At 40.4% G+C, this 24286-nt stretch overlaps 1 protein-coding gene across 1 annotated transcript in view; it reads left to right on the forward strand.

Annotated features, from left to right (window-relative positions):
* The window catches only part of LOC146641554 (NLR family CARD domain-containing protein 3-like), a 32617-nt gene extending 11252 nt beyond the window's left edge, over positions 1–21365 (forward strand). The window contains exons 4-10 of the mRNA XM_085399544.1: positions 1660–3451; positions 8227–8400; positions 8685–8771; positions 8922–9095; positions 15982–16155; positions 16665–16711; positions 18604–21365. Coding sequence (XP_085255670.1) covers positions 1660–3451; positions 8227–8400; positions 8685–8771; positions 8922–9095; positions 15982–16155; positions 16665–16711; positions 18604–19148 — 2993 coding nt within the window. The 3' untranslated portion in view covers positions 19149–21365. The remainder of the gene's footprint in view (positions 1–1659; positions 3452–8226; positions 8401–8684; positions 8772–8921; positions 9096–15981; positions 16156–16664; positions 16712–18603) is intronic.
* Positions 21366–24286: the final 2921 nt, after the last annotated feature.

Below are 24286 nucleotides of genomic sequence, written 5' to 3' on the forward strand. Positions count from 1 at the left end.
TCCACAACATACATTTGGATTTATTAAAGGGCTGCTCACAATGGGAAAAAAAAACCTTTCCCAAACGGCCATGACCACTCTAACAACAATCATCACATGTACAAACTACAGACTACTGGAGAATAAAAAAAATCTCTTAGAGACATGCTGAAAACAACTCCCTGAAAAGTAATGAGGTGGAATAAGAAGTATGTTGTACTAACCAAGGGTTTTAAGTGTGTTGTACTTACAGAGTAGTAAACTAAAGTATTAACTTGAGAGAAATTATTTCACATAAGCGTTTAACTTAAAATAGACTGCTCAGAATTATTTTTTTAACATAGATTTTTCTTAGCTCTATTTATGTGAACAGTAATCTTATTTAGTTGTTAAAACCGTGAAAAACTAATTGCTTTAAAAAAAAAAAAGTAGTGTCACTTGTGTGACTTCTTGAGTGCTTCAGAAACCCATGAAGGAGAAATATTCCAGTCTTCTATTAGTCACAGTGTGCATAATCTCTTTTTGAGTTTATGGCAGGAATTTAATGTGAAATATTGAATTCCCTTCAGATGTTTATTTTAAACAGTGTAGGTAGCAGTTGAAAGACAGCATGAAAGTTTAGTGGGATTTTTTGTGACAAAATTTGGAGAAGTCCAGAGTTGAAAACCTGTTTAGTTTGTAAATGTTCCCATTGGTTACACAAGCCACAAAGCCAATTTTTTATTTTACATATGTAGGTTTAAAAACCTTTAGTGTGACTGCGCAGAAGTTCCATTTATTTAAATTATAACAGAACAGGAGCTTCTTTGGTTTGGTGATGATTTGTTGTATCTCAAGCTGAGCATCACTCAGTGAATGAAGCCAGATGTATTTTTCATGACATCAAGATTGAAGAAGCACAAATAACACAACAATCCAAACAAGAGGAAAAGTAATTTAAGTAACTCTTTGAGACCATTCATTAAAATGTCAGTGGAAGTACACACTTGATCAAAAAGAAAGAGGAAAAGATTTGAAGAAACAAGGCACCTCTTCACATTTGCAAAGTGATATCTTTGCCCGTCCTTCATCACAGAAGCCTGTTTAAAACCAAACACAAAGATGGTAAATGTTGGTATAAGTGATCAGTCGTCACCATGCTCTTGCCCTGTGTACAATCACTAAAAGACACAGATTTGATAATATAATAAAATGACCTAAAACTTGTTAATGGGAAAGCTGGTAAATATATGATCGTTATGTGATGGCTAATATCCATCTGCTTATGTCCAAGAAGATAGACTAAATCATTCACTGTTGAATATAAACAACGTCAGCAGCTGTTTGGTTCTCTCCCATTTCCTCATCATGCTGTTAACAGGCAAAATACTACCTGCTGTCTCTTCTCCAGGCAGATACCCTGAAGCGAAAAAAAACTACAAGAAATATGAATAAACATTAGAATGTAAACAATGTCCGGCATCCAAGCTTTTTGGTTTAGTACTAATGCAACTGAAACAATTTTCTCTTCACTTTAATAGCAGGATGGTGCACTTATAATTAATGAGATTTCTTCAGTATTGTAATTTGAGATCTAAGTACGTTTGAAGAAAAAATATGTAAAAATGCAAAACAAAAAAAGAAGACAAAGAAATAAACAGACTGGTTTTTTTTTCTTGCTATTTTTAATGATTTATTTAGAGGCTCTTCAAAGTTGTCAGCCTCGGCTTAAATCTAAGTTGAAGAAGAAGTTCCAGTGTGTGTTTGAGGGGATCGCTAAAGCAGGAAACCCAACCCTTCTGAATAAGATCTACACAGAGCTCTACATCACAGAGGGAGGGACTGCAGAGATCAGTGATGAACATGAGGTCAGACAGATTGAAACCGCATCCAGGAAATCAGATAAACCAGAAACAACAGTCAGACAAGAAGACATGTTTAAAGATTCACCTGGAAGAGATGAACCAATCAGAACAGTGCTGACAAATGGAGTGGCTGGCATTGGGAAAACAGTCTTAACACAGAAGTTCACTCTGGACTGGGCTGAAGACAAAGCCAACCAGGACATCCAGTTCATATTTCCATTTACTTTCAGAGAGCTGAATGTGCTGAAAGAGGAAAAGTTCAGCTTGGTGGAACTTGTTCATCACTTCTTTACTGAAACCAAAGAAGGAGGAATCAGCAGCATTGAAGACCTCCAGGTTGTGTTCATCTTTGATGGTCTGGATGAGTGTCGACTTCCTCTGGACTTCCACAAAACTACAATCCTGACTGACCCTTGCAAGTCCACCTCAGTGGATGTGCTGCTGATAAATCTCATCAGGGGGAAACTGCTTCCCTCTGCTCGCCTCTGGATAACCACACGACCTGCAGCAGCTAGTCAAATCCCTCCTGACTGTGTTTCCATGGTAACAGAGGTCAGAGGATTCACTGACCCACAGAAGGAGGAGTACTTCAGGAAGAGATTCAGAGATGAGGATCAGGCCAGCAGGATCATCTCCCACATCAAGACATCACGAAGTCTCCACATCATGTGCCACATCCCAGTCTTCTGCTGGATCACTGCTACAGTTCTGGAGGATGTGCTGAAAACCAGAAGGGGAGGACAGATGCCCAAGACCCTGACTGAGATGTACATCCACTTCCTGGTGGTTCAAGCCAAAGTGAAGAAGGTCAAGTATGATGAAGGAGCTGAGACAGATCCACACTGGAGTCCAGAGAGCAGGAAGATGATTGATTCTCTGGGAAAACTGGCTTTTGATCAGCTGCAGAAAGGAAACTTGATCTTCTATGAATCAGACCTGGCAGAGTGTGGCATTAATATCAGAGCAGCCTCAGTGTACTCAGGAGTGTTCACACAGATCTTTAAAGAGGAGAGTGGACTGTACCAGGACAAGGTGTTCTGCTTCATCCATCTGAGTGTTCAGGAGTTTCTGGCTGCTCTTCATGTCCATCTGACCTTCATCAACTCTGGAATTAATGTGCTGGAAGAACAAGCAACCTCCCAGAAGTCTGAAACGGGACAATCTACACTTAAGCACTTCCACCAGAGTGGTGTGGACAAGGCCTTACAGAGTCCAAATGGACACCTGGACTTGTTCCTCCGCTTCCTCCTGGGTCTTTCACTACAGAACAGTCAGATTCTCCTACGAGGAATGCTCACACAGACAGGAAGAAACTCACAGAGCAGTCAGGAAACAGTCCAGTACATCAAGAAGAAGCTCAGTGAGAATCTGTCTGCAGAGAAAAGCATCAATCTGTTCCACTGTCTGAATGAACTGAATGATCGTTCTCTAGTGGAGGAGATCCAACAGTGCCTGACATCAGGAAGTCTCTCCACGGAGAAACTTTCTCCTGCTCAGTGGTCAGCTCTGGTCTTCATTTTACTGTCATCAGAAAAAGATCTGGATGTGTTTGACCTGAAGAAATACTCTGCTTCAGAGGAGGCTCTTCTAAAACTCCTACCGGTGATCAAAGCCTCCAAAAAAGCTCTGTAAGTAAAAATGTACTCATCCTTTTATTTTTGAAATATTGATTCTACTTAACAAAAAAACAATCAAGTGAGCAATTTAAGCAATATAAACATCGTGATGGGTGCTGATCCATTAAAAAACCTTAAAAAATTCAAATGAATGATCATCTGCAAGCATATGATCCTTTTGAATTGTCAGAGCAGCAGAAATTATCAGCATTTCTGAGACATCTGTGGGTTTATCACTTATCAAAGTACCTTCCAGAACTGTTTTCTTTGTACCAAAAACTCATCTACCAGTCCGGTGTTCTGTTACTGTTTACTCTTCAGTTATCATTCATTTAATCTCTGGTGTTCTAAAGTAATTTCTCTGCATTAGTGCACTGCTCAGTTCAATATGGGAGTTAAGTTTTTTCTATATTATTATTCTTTATTGCGCTGGTTTCCAAACTAGGGTACGCCTACCCTCGGGGGTATGGGAGAGGCTGTAGGTGATACGTGGGACGGGGTAATTACCAATTCAAAAAGCCTAAATTTGCACTAATACAGTTTAATGTGGCTATTACATACATGTGTATATACCACCCTCTGGTGTTTAGCAAAACAATTGCCCTGACAAAATACATGGGTGCGACTTCCCCAATTGACTGACGCCTGACTGTTGAAGTTGCACTGTTGAAGAAATGGACAAATGGTTAACCAAAAGAAAATGCTCTGCCACCGAAACAGCGGCCACTACCACCAATCAGCTCATATCTGAAGATGCATTTGCCAGTGACCGCACAGGTGATTGTTCAACAATGTGTTTGTCAGATTGGGATGCCAGCACAAATGTATCTGTGGTTACTAGCCAAGTATCTAGCATAGAAGGAGACAGTCATGTGGAAAGTAATGAAGGGTCTGATGTGGAGCCTCAAAGTGGGAGAAAGCATGTCACCTCTGACTGTAACACAAAGAAGCGCAAATATGATGACAATTATATTTCACTGATGTTCACATGTATAAATACTGGGGATTTTCCCAGCCATAATGTGATAATTGTGCAAGTATTGTTTCACAACTCAATGAAACCTTCAGTATTGCACAGAGATTTAGAGACAAATCATCCCCATTTGAAAAATAAACCATGAGAACATTTTGAGCGACAGCTAAAATCACTTTAAACAAGTAAAAGCTGCATTCGAGTGCCGGATCCTATGAATAAAAACAGACCACAAGCATCTTATATGGTCAGTTTTAGAGTGGCTAAAAACAACAAACCCCACACTATTGTGGAGGACTGCATTCTCCCTGCTGCTTTAGATATGGTAGTGAGAATGTTGGGGGAAAAGGCAAAAAAGACAATACAGTCCATTCCCTGTCCATTACAGTCCCTCCATCATCCCTGTGCCCAAGAACAGCAAACCCTCATCCCTGAACGATTACCGGCCAGTTGCACTGACCTCGGTAGTAATGAAGGTGTTTGAGAGGCTGCTGAAGAACATCATCTCCTCCTCCATCCCAGACACCACAGATCCGCTGCAGTTCGCCTACAGATCCAACAGATCCACAGAGGATGCCATCGCCCACGTCCTACACACCACTCTCAGCCATGTGGACAAGAAACAGGGTAACTATGTGCGAATGCTGTTTGTTGATTACAGTTCAGCATTTAACACAATAGTGCCCTGCAGACTGTTCACAAAGCTGAGGGATCTGGGACTTAACAGCCGTCTGTGTGCATGGGTGTTGGACTTCCTCACTGGCAGAACTCAGGTGGTGAGGGTGGGCAGGTGCTTCTCCAACAGCATCACCATCAACACAGGAGCACCTCAGGGATGTGTCCTCTCGCCACTGCTCTACTCCCTCTACACTTCAGACTGTGTGGCCACCCATGGCTCCAACACCATTGTGAAGTTTGCTGACGACACAGTGGTGTTGGGTGCCATCTCCAACAACGATGAGACGGCCTACATGGATGAAGTAAAGAATCTGGCATCGTGGTGCCAGGACAACCACCTCCAGCTGAACGTCAGCAAGACCAAGGAGCTGGTGGTGGACTTCAGAAGGGGTCAGCACAGAGACTACAAGCCCATTATCATCAATGGAGCTCCAGTGGAGAGGGTGCAGTCCTTCAAGTATCTTGGTGTCCACATCTCCTCAGACCTGACATGGGCTGCCCACATTTAGGTCCAGACCAAAAAGGCTAGGCAGCGCCTGTATCACCTACGACAACTGAGGAAGTTCAGGGTCTCTCCAAAGATCCTGAGGATTTTCTATACAGGTGCTGTGGAGAGCATCCTCACACAGAACATGACATCGTGGTTTGGGAACAGCTGTGTGAATGACCAAAAAGCTCTCCAGAGAGTGATCCGTACAGCAGAACGCTGCTGCAGGATTGCTCTCCCCCCGCTTCAGGACACCTACACCAGGAGATGCCGGACTAGAGCAGCGCAGATACTGAAGGACCCGTCCCATCCTGGCAACAAACTGTTCCAACTTCTGCAATCTGGTAGAAGGTTCCGCATCTTCCAGGCAAGGACAGAGAGACTCAAGAGGAGCTTCTATCCCCAAGCCATCCGTGCCCTAAACACACACACCCGCCCTCTCACATCATCTATAATTGACTGAGTCAGGACTCTTCCAGACACTAAACCAAGGCACAATGTACATTTCAATTCCTTTAATTTTAAATATGTTTATATTGTCTATCCTGTAAAATAGTCAGATGTCTATTCATAATAATGTACAGAATTCACCTGCTTGCTGCCACTACTGCACATTCACCCAATGTATATATATATATATATATATATATATATATATATATATATATATATATATATATATATATATATATATATATATATATATATATATAAAACACCCAGCACGCCCCTGCGGGCGGTTTATCCTTCAAGCTCGGGTCCTCTACCAGAGGCCTGGGAGCTTGAGGGTCCTGCGCAGTATCTTAGCTGTTCCCAGGACTGCGCTCTTCTGGACAGAGATCTCCGATGTTATTCCCGGGATCTGCTGGAGCCACTCGCCTAGCTTGGGAGTCACCGCACCTAGTGCTCCGATTACCACAGGGACCACCGTTACCTTCACCCTCCACATCCTCTCGAGCTCTTCTCTGAGCCCTTGGTATTTCTCCAGCTTCTCGTGTTCCTTCTTCCTGATATTGCTGTCATTCGGAACCGCTACATCGATCACTACGGCCGTCTTCTTCTGTTTGTCTACCACCACTATGTCCGGTTGGTTAGCCACCACCATTTTGTCCGTCTGTATCTGGAAGTCCCACAGGATCTTAGCTCGGTCATTCTCCACCACCCTTGGGGGCATCTCCCATTTTGACCTCGGGACTTCCAGGTTATACTCGGCACAGATGGTCCTGTACACTATGCCGGCCACTTGGTTATGGCCACTTGGTTATATATATATATGTATATATATATAATGTTCTTCCTCTACACCCCCCCCCCCCCCCCCCCAATTTTTTTGCACATGTTGAGGAGCGTGTCAGGCTACATTTCACTGTGTGTTATACTTGTATAACTATGCATGTGACAAATAAAGAACCTTGAATCCATCATCAAACAATGCTGTCTCATCAATGCAACATCAGAAAATGTTTTACAGCAGCTACTTCAGCACATACGCCACAGTGAATTTTACGCAATACAACTGAATGAGTCCACGGATGTGGCTCCTTGTATATTTGCACAACATTCATGAAGGAACCGTCAAGGAGAACATGCTGTTCTGTAAACCACTCGAAGAAAGGACAACTGCAGTAGATATTTTTCAAAAGCTGGACACATTTATGATCACACATGGACTCGTGTGGGACAGATGTGTTGGCATCTGCACTGATGGTGCATGGGCCATGACTGGGAGACAAAGAGGTGTGGTTTGTGTGTACAGGCAGTAGCGCCAGATGCTTCTTGGGTACACTGCAGCATCCAGAGAGGCTCTTGCTGCAAAGGGAATACCTGTCCGTCTGAAACATGTCTTGGACACCACTGTAAAAATTATTAACTTTTTGAACTCCCACTTATTTGCTGCATTGTGCAGTGAGATGGGCAGCGAGCCTGAAACTGTATTACTCCACACAGAGGTTTTCTTGCTCTCAAGAGGGAAAGTGCTGCCCTGTTTCTTTGAGCTGAGGGAAGAACGTAAAGTTTTCTTCAGTAACCATCCCTTTGAGCTGTCTGAACATTTGCATGATGTAGAGTACCTTACGTGCCTGGCTCATCTGTGTGATATATTTTCCCGTCTGAACGAACTCACTCTCGGATTACAAGGCATTTCTACAACCATATTCATTGTTTATGATAAAGTTGTGGCCATGATAAAGAAGTTAAACCTTTGGAAGAACTGCATGGTCAAAAACAACACAGAAGCACACATTATCAAACAGTGTAAAGCATGACTGTAACATGCACCTTCAGGAGCTGGCGGCGCAGTTATGCTGATACTTCTCATAGACGGGCAGGTTAAATGATTGGATACATTACCCATTCACCTCCGTGCCTACTTCGTCATCAGTGTCTGAGCAGGAGAGCCTAATTCAGATCACCACAGATGGATCTCCTAAAAGACCCTGCGCACTGAACAGCCTGTAACTTATTTATATGCAAATACAGAAGTGTAATTAGGATTTTAAGGAAATTTAAATAGTTTCCTTCATTTTATGACTTAAGAGATTTCTAGTTAACCATAACTTCTAGTGGACTCCAATATATTAGTTTTTATTGTTTAGGTTGAACAAATGCCATAAATATAATCTTTCTGTATTTTTTCTTATTTTTTTGTAGGCTAAGCATCTGTGAACTTTCAGAGAGAAGCTGTAGAGCTCTGTCGTCAGTTCTCACCTCCCAGTCCTCAAGCCTGAGAGAGCTGGACCTGAGTAACAATAGCATGGAGGATTCCGGAGTGAAGCTTCTGTCTGAAGCAGTGGAGAGTCCACATTGTAAACTGAGAACTCTGAGGTCAGATCAAATATATTCATTTTTTTTCTTTTGGTCTTTTTTTTCAGCTGACAAAATTAAACAGTTAAAAATTTAGCCCATAAATGTCAGCTTTATGAATTGTTGTTTTTACATTAGTTTTAAGTGAAACTGTCACATTTTTAACCTGTTTAACCTCAGATGATAAGGATTCTTTAAAACACACTGCAAGTAAATAGCGCTAAATGTAGTAGTAAGTAGCTCCTTACTGAACCCTGATTACAGTTTAACGAGTGTTGTTTCATTGTTCATGTTTTAATTTTCAGACTGAGTCTTTGTAATCTCTCATTGAGAAGCTCTGACAGTCTTTCTGCTGGACTGCAGAATCTGAACTGCAAGCTGACTAGTCTGAGGTCAGATCAAGACATATTTTGTTTCTCAAAATTAACCAATTAAAGTCCATCCATTTTTTGTTGCATGTTATGAGGTTTCCTGAAGTATTACTGAAAAAAAAGTGATTAAATATATGAAACATATTATTTATGTTCTTGATTAATTTTCAGACTGAGCGCCTGTAACCTCTCAGAGAGAAGCTATGAAGCTCTGTCCTCGTTCCTTAGCTCCCGGTCCTCTAGTCTGAGAGAGCTGGACCTGAGTAACAACAATGTGCACGATTCAGGAGTGAAGCTTCTGTCTGGCGCAGTGGAGACTCCACAATGTAGACTTAAAACTCTCAGGTCAGGATTCAAAAATGTTCATACACTGTCATTTAAAATCTATATTGTTGCACAAACAGCTAAGCTTAGCAATTGTTAAGTGACCTTTTATTTACCTTTGAGTGGATGATTCTACTCTGAAAAACAGTCATAACATTTTTTATAGTCACGTTTTGTTTTTGTTATCGTTTCTTTTTAGAAAATTACTTTATGAACTGATAAACTTGCATATATATAGCCATTATGTGTCTATGACATACCAATATCCTTTCATGCTGGTAGGACAAAAATTTCCAAATGACATGTTTAAGATTCTTATGGGCATTAATGATATAGAATTTTGGGAAACATTATAGAAATGTCTTCATAGAAATAATCAGTATAGGAGGTTATTGGTGATATTTATTCACTGTTTAATTTTAATTTGTACAACATAATGTTACATTTCTTAAAATTGAGATTTTTATTCTTTCTTAAAAAAACAGAAGTCTTTATTTCAGAGGAACTTCTGTCCACTAAACATAAAATCCCAATTTCTGACAGTATTCTGAAGTTTCTTGCAGTATTGATTGTACATTACACAATTACACACAAAAAAAAAAAACGAGAATTTTGAGCCTGACTTCATCATAAGAGGAAGATAGGACAGCTGAGTGAACTTCAGTGACTCAAAAAAGCAGAGAGAGAGAGAGAATTATCTCAAAAAACACCCATGGTTTGAAGAAGAAAATAAATCCTGCCCAAATATCAGTTCTAAGTCATATTAATACAGAAAGTATATTTTCGTTAGAAAGTAGGAAAAAACCTAAACATAATAAAGTTACTTAATTGTTATTCTAACCTTTCCCCTGCATTATGGGCAATGAAAAACTGATGGAATGTTTCATAAGACTGTAACCCATTTATTACAGGTGACCTATTTGTTAACAGTTCTCTCAAACTTTTTTTTCACTTTCTTTTTTCTCCACTAACAATTTTGGTGTAAATATTTCATAAAGGGGAGAAAACAGTTTTTTGGGGTTTTTTTTGATTATTATTTTCAATTAATTAAAAAATAAGACTCATGGTAGGCATTACTGAAGCAGTTCCGACCATGGGTTTGACTTCCCCAAAATACCAGACCAGCTTTTGCTCCTCCCACAAAACAGCTTTAAACCTGTGTGGTTACCACAATAAATGTAGTAGTCTTCCCCAAGTATATTTCATTTTATATACAATGCAGTGCCTCTTCATTCTTCATATATCCATGCATGACATTTTGATAGACTTGGTTTCAGATTTTTTGCAGTTTATTGCTCTTGTTTAAGGTCTGAAGTCCTTGTACATGTAGCAACCCACTCGTTATACTGAGTCTAACCCTGCTTGCCTCAGTTTCGACTTCCTAGTTGGGGTGTTGGGTTCTTTATAGCACAGATTCCACAAATGGTTGTCGTATGGACAGGAATCAGGGATACTAAGAGTAAACCCCTGCATAAACATTAAAGAAAGAATTGACCCCAGACCACTCTTTAGGACAGAAACTGAACATTTACTGAACATAAGGGTAGGACAGACAAAGTACAAAAACACACTTTTTTTTTTTTTTAACTCAAATGATATTACAGTTTCATTCAGTAAATGAAATATACTCTTTGAATACCCTTTAAAATGATATTAAGTCTTAGTGGTTAACTCACTGATACCTTATCAGAAATACGCTATGTAAATATACTAAATGCGCTATACTCACATATAGGCCCCCGGCACACTGACATTCACACTCATTACAGGCCAGTTTGTCAGCTGGAAATCATTCTACAATTGGAACAGCAGTGTAGCTGGTGATATCTCAGCTCCAGAGTTTTACTGCCATCTCCCGTCAATTTAACTGTGATTAATATTTAGAATTGTTACGTCCCTCTGCAGCTTTTAATCGTCTCAGTGTTTTCAGCTGGTGCTAATTGGCCACACCTAGTCAGGTGTGGATAAAAGCATACCTGAGGCAAGCTTTCTGGCAGTGCACTAGTCTTTGCCTTGGTGGCACCAGCCATTTTAGCCAACCTGGTTTTCCATTTTAGGATGAAACCTCTTCTCACCCACACTCTGTTATTCATCTCCTTTTTTTTATGTTGCGGCTTTTGAGCCGGGTCGTAACATAAGTGGGGGCTCGTCCGGGATATTTGGACATTTTAGTGGAGACTGAATGTCAGTTTGTTTTGCTTTTAAGTGGGTGAGTGATGGTGGTCACTGTAATTGTGCAAACTCCCTTTAGTTAGTGTGTTTCAGCTGGGTGGCTGTGCTGCCCTTCCATCGAAGCACTTGTTTGTTGTTTTGCTTTATTGTTTTAGTTTATTGTGTTTGGTGGCTATCCTGGGTGGGGGTACGCTTCAGAGTTTGGTAGGAGACTATATCTCTGGTCTGCTGCCTGCTCTCGAGTTCGCGTTTAAAGTTGCCTCGAGCCTGGTACACCACTGAAGACTAGGGTAGGAAAAGTAAGGGTTTTGTTGTTTTTAGTGTTTTAGGCTGGGAGTTGCACATAGTAAATCAGTGGCACCAAACTTGGTAGGAGGTTTGAGACCATTCATGATTATGGTCTGTAGCTGAGGCAGGTAGGCTGTTAAGTTGGCATTGTGTGCACACCCTGTGTGTGCATATGTCAGTGTGGATGGATGCTAATGAGATCCTTGTGAGGTGAGTGTTTTGTGCTGTGACCTTTAGTGTTGTGGGGAATATGGCTATTTTGTTGGATCACTTGTGAGTGTTGTTGGCCAGGTGATGGCAATAACACTGTGGGGTGCTGAGCCACCCTTGATGTGATCATTGTGTGGCCATAGCTCTCCATTTTGTGGTTGGTCACTAGTACGCTTGATTTACTGAACTTTTTGGATTAAAGTAACTTGTTGTGGTATAGGGCCACTTGTATGTGACTGTTTGTGTGGTGGAGACAACAGATCACTTGGTTGTGATTATTTGTTGCTACTTTTGGTTTTGTGTTGTAGCAGATCAGGTAATCATTTTGGGTTTGTGACTGTTGTGCTCCTTTGTGTTGGTCACATGTTACTTTTTGTCTGTTCAGTGTGGCAACTTCAAATCCTCATGCCCATCCATGCTTAGAGATGCCAACTATAACGTGAACACTGTGCTTCTGTTAGCTTTAACTTTTATTCCAGGTTTGTGGGTCAAGGAACTGAAGGCTTCAGAGGGGCTTTTAATAAATTTAAGGGTCCTAGAGGAACCCTTTTAAGGGAGGAGGTGTTACGTCCCTCTGCAGCTTTTAATCGTCTCAGTGTTTTCAGCTGGTGCTAATTGGCCACACCTAGTCAGGTGTGGATAAAAGCATACCTGAGGCAAGCTTTCTGGCAGTGCACTAGTCTTTGCCTTGGTGGCACCAGCCATTTTAGCCAACCTGGTTTTCCATTTTAGGATGAAACCTCTTCTCACCCACACTCTGTTATTCATCTCCTTTTTTTTATGTTGCGGCTTTTGAGCCGGGTCGTAACAGAATGGAAATTACACATGATGTGAAAAATTGCCACCTAGCAATTTTTAGTAGATTTCTTTAAGAAAAAAAGAGTTTAAAAAGGTATTTTAAGCAGTCTGACAAAATTTGCTATTACATATGTTTTGTTTTATAATGTCTAATAGGCTTTATACAGTTAAGTACAATCACGGCATGACAGAAAGACAAGCTTAATCTCTCTATTAAAACAAATACTATACATGTATGCTCGAATAATAACAAACAGGTGAGATGTTAGAACGCTTTTATTTTAATTTTTAGTAGACAGTCAAGCGACATGCCGGGAGTCCGCTGTTCTCACCAGCTCTAATGAGCCTTGACCTTCCAGTCAGCCATTGAGCTGGTGGGCTAACAGACCTCTCCAAAAATATCAGAGCACTTTTGCAAATATGATAAATCGAGCAGATATTATAGGTCTACACAGCTACATTCTCATCTGAAAATATCTTAATAGTTTATTTTGTGTCACAGAAACAATAATATTTAAAACTTTTAGCTGCTCTTCTCCGCTATTGCTGTGTTTGAGTTTTGGACAAAAGTCCATAGGAATTATAAGTACTTACTGCGGAATTCCTATCCAGGCTACATCCAGTACATACACTTCTTTAAAAGCTCTCCACAGCAGTGCAAGGCAAAGCATGCAAACAGCAGGGTAGTCAGGGTACTCTCTCAACTAATCAGATAGCCCCTTAACCTACATCACATGGCTAATTTGCGTTCCTTTTCCTCTTTTAGCAGCACAAGGACCCAAAGACCTGACGTCTACTGAATCTCTTTATGTCTTTAATATTTCAACAAACAAAAGCAGGAAAATGCAAAATAAAAAATAAAATAAAAAATACGTACTGAACAAATCAATAGGATAATACATAATAAATAGTATTTGTTCATATATAATCTGTATTCATATGTAGCCTCTTGAAAACAATTTTGATATTTTTAAGCAATATTATACTTATTTTGGCCTTATTTTCGCAATGCTATTAAGTAAGTGGGCTCTGGGTTCTTTTTTCAGTGTACATTCGTACTGTATAATTTAACTTACTTTTAATTCACTTGTCTGATTTGTAAAAGTAGTATTACCCACGAAAATGAACAGTAGTGATTAACAGTGCAGTAAATTACACCATACACAATGTAAAGTAGATCTTCGCAACAGTCCTTTAATTAGCCAAAATAATAAAACGGCATGTTTTAATATTCGGGCTAACCGAAAAACAGCAATATACTAACTGTACAATGAATCCCCACATACAGTGTAGACCACTGGTAATAGAAACAATTACTGACCCAAAAACTAAACATAAAGCTCGCACAAATACATCCTACTTTGCAGGCCTATGCTAATACTTGAGAATTTAGCAATCCAATAAGATCTCCAAACTAAAGTCTTTTCAGTAAAAGGGCAAAAAATGCGTCAACAAATGCGTTTGCGCTGACAAACACCTCCTTCATTTCCCCAGATTTGAAGGATGGGTCAGGTTCGTGGCCCAACCTATTTCAGAATTCATAGCACGGCTCAGCCAGTTCCAGTTTCCGAATATGGTGTCAGCTACTTAGCTGTATTATTACTCTTTCTGGGTCACAAAATGAACTTTTAAGATATTTTCAGATGAGAATATCCATCCATCCATTTTCTGCTGCCGGGTTGTGGGGGCAGCAGCCCAAGCAGAGAAGCCCAGACCTCCCTCTCACCAGCCACCTCCTCCAGCTTGTGCGGGGGAACACCCAGGCATTCCCAGGCCAGTCGAGAGATATAATCTCTCCAGCATGTCCTGAGTCTGCCCCGGGGCCTCCTCCGGTGGGTCATGCCCAGAACACCTCACCCAGGAGGCACCCAGGAGGCATCCTTGTCACATGCCGAAACCACCTCAACTGGCTCCTTTCAATGTGAAGGAGCAGTGGCTCTACTGATCCTGGTCCTGCTTTTTCTCCTGATAGGGTGAGAAGTTCGGCCAATCTCTAAGGGAGATGCCAGCTAACCTTCGGAGGAAGCCCATTTCCGCCGCTTGTATCCGTGATCTTGATCTTTCGGTCGCTACCCACAGCTCATAACCATAGGTGAGGGTAGGGATGTAGATCGACCGATAAATTGAGAACTTCGCTTTTACACTCAGCTCTCGCTTCACCACAACAGCGTTTGCACCACTGCGGCCGCAGCACTAATCTGTCTGTCGATTTCCCGCTCCCTTCTCCCATCACTCATAAACAATACCCCAAGATACTTGAACTCCTCCACTTGGGGCAGGAACTTGTCCCTGACCCGGGTTGGGCACTCCACCTGGTCCTCAGCCGAAAGATGAAAATGTAGCTGTGTAAACTTCAAATATCTGTTCGATTTATTAAGACATCACATATTGGCAAAACTGCTCTGATGTTTTCGGAGACACCTGTTATTCACCAGCTCGATAGCTGATCAGGAGGTCAAGGCCCACTAGAGCCGGCGAGAAAATCGGACTCCTGGCGTTTTCAGATCTGCCACGGTCTTTTGCTTCTTAGGTTAAAGATGACATATAAATCACTTAGATAACTTAAATATGTTGCTTGGCTTTTGGCTTATATTAAACAATGCACATATGTTTTTACTCATTTTACATGAATTTTGACTTTTTAATAAAATAAAGAAATTGAATAAATGAATTTATCTCTTTGCTATTCATAATCTTAGACTTTACTTATTTTTTACTATTTATGCATTTTTAAAATCTGGGTTATGTTATTAAATGTGTATATTCTCTGCACTTGTTATAGATGTTCACATGACCTATAAAAAATTGCCAAGTCCAAATTTCAAAAGGTGAATGTCATATTGACCTTCAGGTTGGGTTGTGGTTGGAAGTCCAAATTGTGGACCTAGTTTGGATGTCGTATAATGTCCAGAATGGACCCAATGGGCTCTGCATGTCTGTCCTATGTCCAGTGTTTAGTGGGTTATAATAACTAATAGAAGAAAGAAGAAAGGTTTTATTATATTGACCATACATACAATACACAAACGTCACGTTAGGGAGACAGGAATGTGTAATGTGTAACACAAAAGGGCAGATCAGGAGAAAAAAACAATTTCTGCTCCAACTTATCCCCAAAGTAGTTGGCATGAGGAGAAGACAAAAAAACTTCAGCACATAAAAAGCACAAATATCATCACATCATAACACCATAAACACACAAGACAAGCAATATGGGGGAGTATGCCAATGTGCAAAGCTGCATCTTGGACGCAGCTTTCTCGCTAATATTGTAGTGTGTTGCCTTACTCTGTTAACTTGAAGTGACTATTGTTGTCCATTGGGAATTGTCTCTTATAAATAAAGGTAAATGAAATTGAATGGCTGGAAATTGAAAAATGTTATTGTATCTGACAAACAGAAAATCATAGCTCACAGATGGAGTGTTGTGTGTTTTCAGTCTGTCAGGCTGTTTGGTCACAGCAGACGGCTGTAGTTTTCTGGCCTCAGCTCTGAGCTCCAACCCCTCCCATTTGAAAGAGCTGGACCTGAGCTACAATCATCCAGGAGACTCAGGAATAAAGCTGCTCTCGGCTGGACTGAAGAATCCACGCTGGAGACTTAAGACTCTCAGGTATGGGGAAGAGTGTTTGATTGAACAGGAAGAGAGTACTTGAACATATTTATTCTGGATTCAGCTGTGAATGTAGAGAACAGTTAACATAAAACCTACGCTTAAGCTGAGAATGATTTTTGTTGAACAAAATGTGCTTTGCTGATAATCATCCACAGCAGTTCACTTAGTATAGTGTTGTTAGCTACCGTGCTGTTAAATCTTTGTATATATAAATAAAATATTCAAGGATCAGTGTTTGTTGCCTTCTTCACATATTTAGGTTTGTATTACCACAGTCAGAGATCCTGCTGTTGTTCATTTTATTATTTTTAACATTGTATGCTAGCCAACAACAGTCGCAATTTAATTTTTATTGTTATATTTTGATGGAATAGGATATATATTTGAAAATGAATGATTTTCTAATTCTCTGTTTGTCTTCATTAAGTTGTCAGTAATCAGACAATAACTCAGACTGGAAGTAATCTTAATGACATATGATTTTTCCTCTCCCCTCCTCCTTCCAGGTTGGAGCCTGCTGGAGTCCGATGGTTAAAACCAGGTCTGAGGAAGTGTAAGTGTGTTTTTAATGTGATTTATTAAAACAAAGCAGTACACATCCAACCATCTTCTGTCAGGATGCCCGGCTTGTTGACCCAGTGTTTCCAGTTAAGCTTTGTCACCATTGAGTTTTCTATCCCCGTTTCCTGTTTTACTGTCTTAGTTATCTTTCTGTGTGCATTATGTTCTGTTCCACTTCCTATGTATTGTTAGTTAGATTAAGTTCAGCTATGTACTTACGTGTTTCTTATCATCCCCATTATCCAGTGTATTTAATCCGTCAGTTCTCCTCAGTTCCCTGTCTTGTCACAGTCTAATCCATGTGTGTGTTACCCAGTTCAGTTTAAGTCAGCTTATGTTCTGTCCATCCATTCCTTACAATATGCACCATCTACTTCCCCAATCTGCCAGTGAGTCCTGCATTTAGGTCCCCTCTTCTCTCTCACCACACCACACCACGATGCTGATAGAATGACGAGACTCGTGCTGCGAAGACATGATATGAACCCAGTGGACCTCGAATTATACCAATGGCAGCAGGCAGCATTCTTCTTTCTGGAAAGAGAGCTGGGGGTTAATCTGTGGCTTATGCTCCAACATGAGCATGTCTTTGAGGGGATTCATCTGGCTCTGGAGAGTCCTTGAAGGCACTGCAGTCCTCCACCTGCTGCCTCACCTGCACGCGAGCCTTAGCCATGGGAAATAGGCGCCAACCGCTGATCTCCGGCTGCTCGGTCCTCATGCGTCCACCTACTGCCTCATTCACTAGCACTCCCACCTTGTCGTGTCAAAGCGGTTCCGCCTCCCATCTCATCCTGATGGAGGTTACATCATTCAGCAGGTCTGTTGTTTCTGTCAAGAGGAGCCAAAGCTCCCGCTGCTGCTGCTGCCACTGCTCTCGCAAGCTGCAATATCTGGTGGTGAGTGAGTCATTTTTCTTCATTTTCACCATGAGCCAAAGACTCCTCCTCACCATAGACCAAATACCATTGCCAGTTCCTCAGGTAGGGGCAACTGACGTCCAGCCGTCACCCATTCCCATGCCTGCTCCCAGGGCAAGGACAGCTGAGACCCAGTCCACTCCAGCACCCATACCTGTTCCCCGGGCTTGGGTGACTGGTGTCCAGCCAGCTCCTGCACCTGTCCCTGCACTGAAGCCACTCAACCCATCCCTGCATCCATACTTGTTTCTCGAGTTGGGACGGCTAGGGTCTGGCCAATTCCTCCACCTGTTCCGGTGCCAAGTCTCCACCAGAGGTTTCCCACCTGCGGGTCCTGCTTTTTCTCCACTAGAGAGCTTTGCCAAATCACGCCACCAGCAACCTTCCCACCTGTTAGAGGTGTCCCATCACCTCTGCTGGTCCACAGTGGAGCATCGCGGGTGCTGCCGCTGGCCACACAACCACCCACCTGAACTGATTTGTCTTTGGCACTGGCCACACAGTTGCCCACTCGAACTGATTCATCTTACGTGCTGTCCATGCGGTCATCCACCCAAATTGAGTCATCTTAGCAACTGGTCACGCGGCCGCCCACCGAAACTCATTTATTTTCAACTCATTATCCAGTATATTTAAGTCATCGGTTTTCCTCAGTTACTTGTCTTGTCCTCTAATCTGCATGTGTGTTTTCTGGTTCAGTTCAGTCTACCAGTCATTCAGTTTCAGTCAGTTTATGTTCTGTCCGTCCAGTCCTTGCAATAAACACCATCCACATCCTCAATCTGCCTGCAAGTCCTGCATTTGGGTTCTCTCTTCTCTCTCACCACACCACAACACTGACATCTTCAAACTGTCACATCACTGATTTACATCTCCGATGTCAGTAGTCATCATCAAAGTGTTAATCAATGAACAGATGATGGATCCATAACTGCAGTTGGATTGTGTTTCTTCTCTCCATCAGATTCCTGTCAACTCACAATCGACACAAGCACAGTAAATAGAAACCTCAAACTGTCTGACAACAACAGGAAGGTGACACATAATATTATGGAGGTTCAGTCATATCCTGATCATCCAGACAGATTTGATGTTTGGCCTCAGCTGCTATGTAGTAATGAACTGACTGGTCGCTGTTACTGGGAGGTCGAGTGGAAGGGAAACATTTCTATATCAGTGAGTTACAGAACAATCGGAAGGAAAGGAAACAATGATGACTGTTGGTTTGGACTCAATGATCATTCCTGGAGTCTGCACTGCACTGATGGTGGTCCTCAGTTTGTCTGTCACAATTGCAGATCCACAACCATCCCCCCCTCCTCTTCCTACTCCTCCTCTGTCTCTAACAGAGTAGCAGTGTATGTGGACTGTCCTGCTGGCACTATGTCCTTCTACAGAGTCTCGTCTGGCACTCTGATCCGCCTCCACACCTTCAACACCACATTCACTGAACCTGTTTATCCTGGATTTTTATTGTCTTTTCATGGTGCCTCAGTGTGTCTGTGCTGAGTTGAGTATAAAGAGTGTCCTCCTGTTAGAGAAATACTCTACGCATTTTAAGGTTAATGGATTCAATGAGTTGATGTTTTAAACTGTTCTAAATGATTCCTTGTAAACTTCTTCCTCTTCACTCCTTTAAAGATGGAAGCTACAATTATTCAAGGATCCATTCTTAGGAATATTTTAATGTGCCTGAATAGCACTGCATATGCTGTGTTTCACTTTAGTTTGAATGAAACATGAAATCTATCACAAAGGGCCCTGGAGTAGAATCTGGTGGATTTTGGTAATATACATTAGATTTGTTTTGATGCTAATTTTTTTTAAGCTGTTTCATTGTTATGATTTCAGATCTGAATTTTATAAAATGCTGCATCAAAAACAAAGACAGATGTGTTTGTCCACAAATGACAACTACCTCCAAAAGCACCTTTTAAACAACCTTCTGTATTTTGAATACATTTCTCAGTTTGAGCTGATGTTTGATATCATTACTATTTTTCATGACTTTTTCAATCACTATCATATTTTACTGTTTCTATTTGAATTTTAGCTTAGAGCTTATTTTTATTGTATGCATATCTCTAATGCAGCCACAGCAAAACAGCTGCCGGATGTCATGATCCTGGGTCCGGTGACCCAGTGCTTGTGTTTTGATTATTTATTAATATTTAATCTTCTTTGATTTAATGTTTTTCATAGTTTAGTCTTTTGTATTTCTAGCTTCCTAAGGCTACACTAATCCGGATAAATTTTAAAACATTTTTGGCTAAAAACACTACGCGTCCACACTAGTGTTTTTAATCATTTCCGAACAGTTGTTCGTCAACACTGAAACACCTGAAACGCTTATGTTACTGTTTTGCGCATGAGTGAAATGTAAGATGATTCAACCTGCGTTATTTCTGTCTGCCGTTTATTTACTTTCCGGCTATTCATCGCAAAACATCGCACCAAAATGTTGAGGAAAAGCACAGAGTTTTTTAAATGGACTAATAATGAGATGTAGTTGTTGCTGTGAGTAACACAAAAGTACAAAGTTGCAAAACTGATTGAAAATTAAAGAATTTGAAGAAAAGCTATCTGAAGCATGTACAAACTGATATTAATTAATCTTTAATAGGGCTGTCAAAATTGAGAGCAAACAAAACAACTACTGTATAATGCTCTCTGCTATCTTAGTTTAATTAGTCACATGACTGCATCACATGACTAAAATGCGTCATTGTTTCCGAAAGCCAGTGGTTACGCTGTCCACACTGCGACAGCGTTTTCAAATGTATCCGCTTTGGAGAAAGGTTTCAAAAAGTTTTCCTTGACCAAAAACGCCATCTCAGTGTGGACGGAAGGCCAAAACAGAGAGAAAAAGAGTCTTTTTCAAACGAAAATGTATTAGTGTGGACATGACCTAAGTTATTTAGTATTTTGTGATTTCTAGTTCTTAGGTTTTGTTCCTGTGCCTTCCATGGTTTGTGTGTTATGTCTCTAGTGTAGGTTTAGTTCTTTCTCCATGTTTATTCCCAGTTCTGTATCTCAGTGTGAATTACACATATATATTTTATTGTGATAGTTCTGTTTCCCGTGTGATGGTATTCTGTTTGTATGCCATCGGAGTGCCATATGGCTGAGCACACACGGTCTGGGTTCAAGTCTAACCCACGACCCTTTGCTGCACGCCTTCCCCTCTGTCTCTCCTCCACTTTCCTGTCACTCTTCACTGCACATCTATTTGATAAAGGATGAAAAAATGTTGAAGGGCTTGGGTAACTGTTCATTTCATTATATTTTGAAAATGGGAAGCAGGCGCAGTAATTAATAGAAATGTGCGCACATTCATGGAAATGCAAAATATATGTCAATAACAGTTTGTACAACTCTGATGAGCCGTGGTATGACCACCTTTATTCTTCAACACAGCCTGAAATTTCTTAGGCAGGTTTCTTGTAATTTTTTAAAGTAGTCTTCCGGAATAGTTCTCCAGGATTTGTGAATGACATTCTGCTCCACCGTGTTTTACAAATGGCTGTAGACATTCACTGTTGATCCTCTCTCTTGACTTCCACACATACTGATAGTGATTTATGTGTTTTCATCACTCCATCAGACCTGTTGCCACCTGTTGATTTTGACACAGAGTTCCTATGTAATTTGGCATACCCCGTATTTTTCTCCCCATTTCCCTTCCTTAGCAGTGGCTTCTTGACAGCCACTCTTCCACTGGGACCACCTGTGATTATTTTAAGTGAACAGTACAAGGATCAACTGAAAGTCCAGAGGTATATCTTAGGTCTTTGCTGAATTTATGTTGTATATTTATGTTTGAATGATTAATCATTCAAACATAAATATACAACATATATTTATGTTGTATATTTATGAATTTATGTTGTATATTTATGTTTGAATGATGAATCATTCAAACATAAATATACAACATAAATTCAGAAAACAAACAAAAAACATTTTTCTAAAAATGGTCAATTACAGGGACTGGACTAAATATGAGTGAAAAAAAGGTGGAATGTCCAAAGATAACTATTGCTTAAGAACACTTTTTAATTTTAATTTTTAAGAAGTCTGAACCCTATCCCTAGTTCTTGAGACATTTTATGATTCTACTTCATTTGCTCTCAACAACCTGACTGCCTCGGACTCTAGACTGTACCAAGATACCTTCTGGATTCAGTCCAGCGTGACATGTGAGAGAAACATCAGCCTGACGGTGTGTATGACAGTAAGTAAGAAAACAATGGATATTTGATAACCAAATAACCACCACTGAAACTTGCTGAAGTAGGTGAAAAAAAAAACCTATATAAAGAAATGATATCTGCTCAAACATTAAAGTGACACACTAATGAACAAATAGTTAGGATCAGATCAGATTCTGAATAATAAGTATTTGAAGCAGTTGGCATGATGAGGATCAACCTCTTTGTTAATATTTTTATATCTCTCCTGTCGTATTAACTGTAGAAAAATAAACAGAAAAAAATGAAATCAAATTAGAGAAATAAACATTTCTGATGGTTTTACTTTTTGGAAAATTAAAAAAACAGAGAGTCACTTAATGGAAAATGAGAATGAGGAGATTGTGCCATCTACTGGTAAGAGTGAGTCAGCTGCTGAAGACTTAGTGTCAAAATAAGGACATAAACAGCAAATTCATACAGAAACTTATAAACACCTGTTTGTATGTTGTGAAAAGTAAAAGGGAAGAAGACAGCATTATTAAATTGAGATTGCACCTTTAATTTGGTTTCTAAGCTCAGGAGACTTTGAAGTGCTCTCTGAAGGAGTGCTGCATTGATTTGGAAAGTGATGAGGACAAAAGTATTGTTCAGATCTTCCTTTAGAATTTAAGATAATTTAAGATAATTTTCATCTAAATGGGACAAAGTAACCATTCCCTGGGTCACTCTGAGGAACCACTGTCCATTTCTCTGGTGCATTAATGACAGACCTCTGTCATACTGTGACACTTCCTCCTTCATGTTTGACAGCTGATGTCACACACTGTGGAACCATCCTTTCGCCTACTTGACGGCCCACAAAGATCCTCCGTGATGAACCGAAAATTTAAAATTTTGATTTCTAAGTCCATAATACCTTATTCCAGTCGTCCAATGGTGGTGTGTCATGGCACAGGCAAGCCTCTTTGTCCTATTCTAATGTCTTAGCAATGGCTTTCTTGCTGCCACTTGTCCTGTCAAACCTACAGCTCGAAAATCTTCTCTTCACAGTTGAAACTGAGACTTGCTAATTACGACCAATATTAAACTGTGCTTGAAGCTATTGTCCTGTCAGCCACCTTTTATGCAAGCTGTTAACTTTCGAAAATTGTCATCTGATTCAGTTGTGGCTTTGGCTCTGCCAGACCTCTTCCTGTCAAAGTTTGTCCCAGTTTCTGAGTGCCTTCTGATGGTGAAGGAAACTGTACTCACTGACACCTTTACGTTATTTTCAATATCTCTTTAGGTGTTATTTTTAAGTGTTATGATGGTCTGTCTGTCTTTGATTGTTAATTGCTACTTTCTACAGTCCAATACTGTCCAGCTGTTGCTCACGAGGGTATGGTACCACAGTGGGTTCCAACACTGCTTTTATACAGACAGAGGAGGTTGTATATAATGCAGAAAAGTTGGAACACCTGTAGGAATTAGTAGCACCTTTCAAGGCTTGATCAACCTCCTGTGTTATAGAACAGCTTTCAATTGTTAACCCATGTTGTTGTGTCTCAAAAGGCCTTTTTGTATAATTCTGAAATGTACATTATGTTTCAGTTTTGACCTTACCTTACCTTTCTTTTAAACCTCTGGTATTTCAACACTTACCTTTGTACCATTTCAAGTTAGTCATTGGACTTGGACAACTTGGACAACTTGAAATGCAACAAATAACTGGAAAAATTGGGGTATTCTTGAGAAACAAAAGTTTCTCAAAGGTTAAATTTTTGCCTCTGATGGTGGTGTTCTTAATGTCTTTTTTCTACAGATATCTGTTCTTTTTGAATTTTGTGTCCAGCAACATGTTTCAATTATTTGTCTCAGACCCAACAAAAGGCTGCATCGTCATTGGCTGACCTATCTAGGAAGCTTTGAATTGTGAAAGTACCAGATCCATAATGGATATTTACATAATTTCATTTATCTGCACTCATTTATAACAAAGTCTGAATAAAGTTCAGGTGTTGATGCTGCTCATTGATTGGATGGTTGGTTTCATCTCTGCTCTCAGTCTTTACTGCACAGGTGAAGGTAGAAAGTGTTACTGGATTTATAGACTGGAAACAGAGAAACAGACTGCTTTGCAGTAAAAATGCTATTTTCTAAACAAATAATTAAATAAAAACATTTTAAAGAAAGTATGACTGTGTCAGAGCTTAACTGTGATCAGTGTGTTCAAACTAGTTGCTACAACATGGATGTCTGCATACGTCAGCATGTGAACTTTACTCTGCCTCAGACAGACTGATCATTATATATCAAAACATGAATACACACACACACACACACACACACACACACACACACACACACACACACACACACACACACACACACACACACACACACACACACAGTCCCTTTCACTGGTCCTGCTTCAGCATTCAAAGCGCTTTATACAACTTGCCTCATTCAACCATT

Source organism: Rhamphochromis longiceps, linkage group LG23 (genome assembly GCF_057381845.1).
Source record: "Rhamphochromis longiceps isolate RC_006_pf linkage group LG23, R_longiceps_female_GT1.1, whole genome shotgun sequence".
Taxonomy (NCBI): Eukaryota; Metazoa; Chordata; class Actinopteri; order Cichliformes; family Cichlidae; genus Rhamphochromis; species Rhamphochromis longiceps.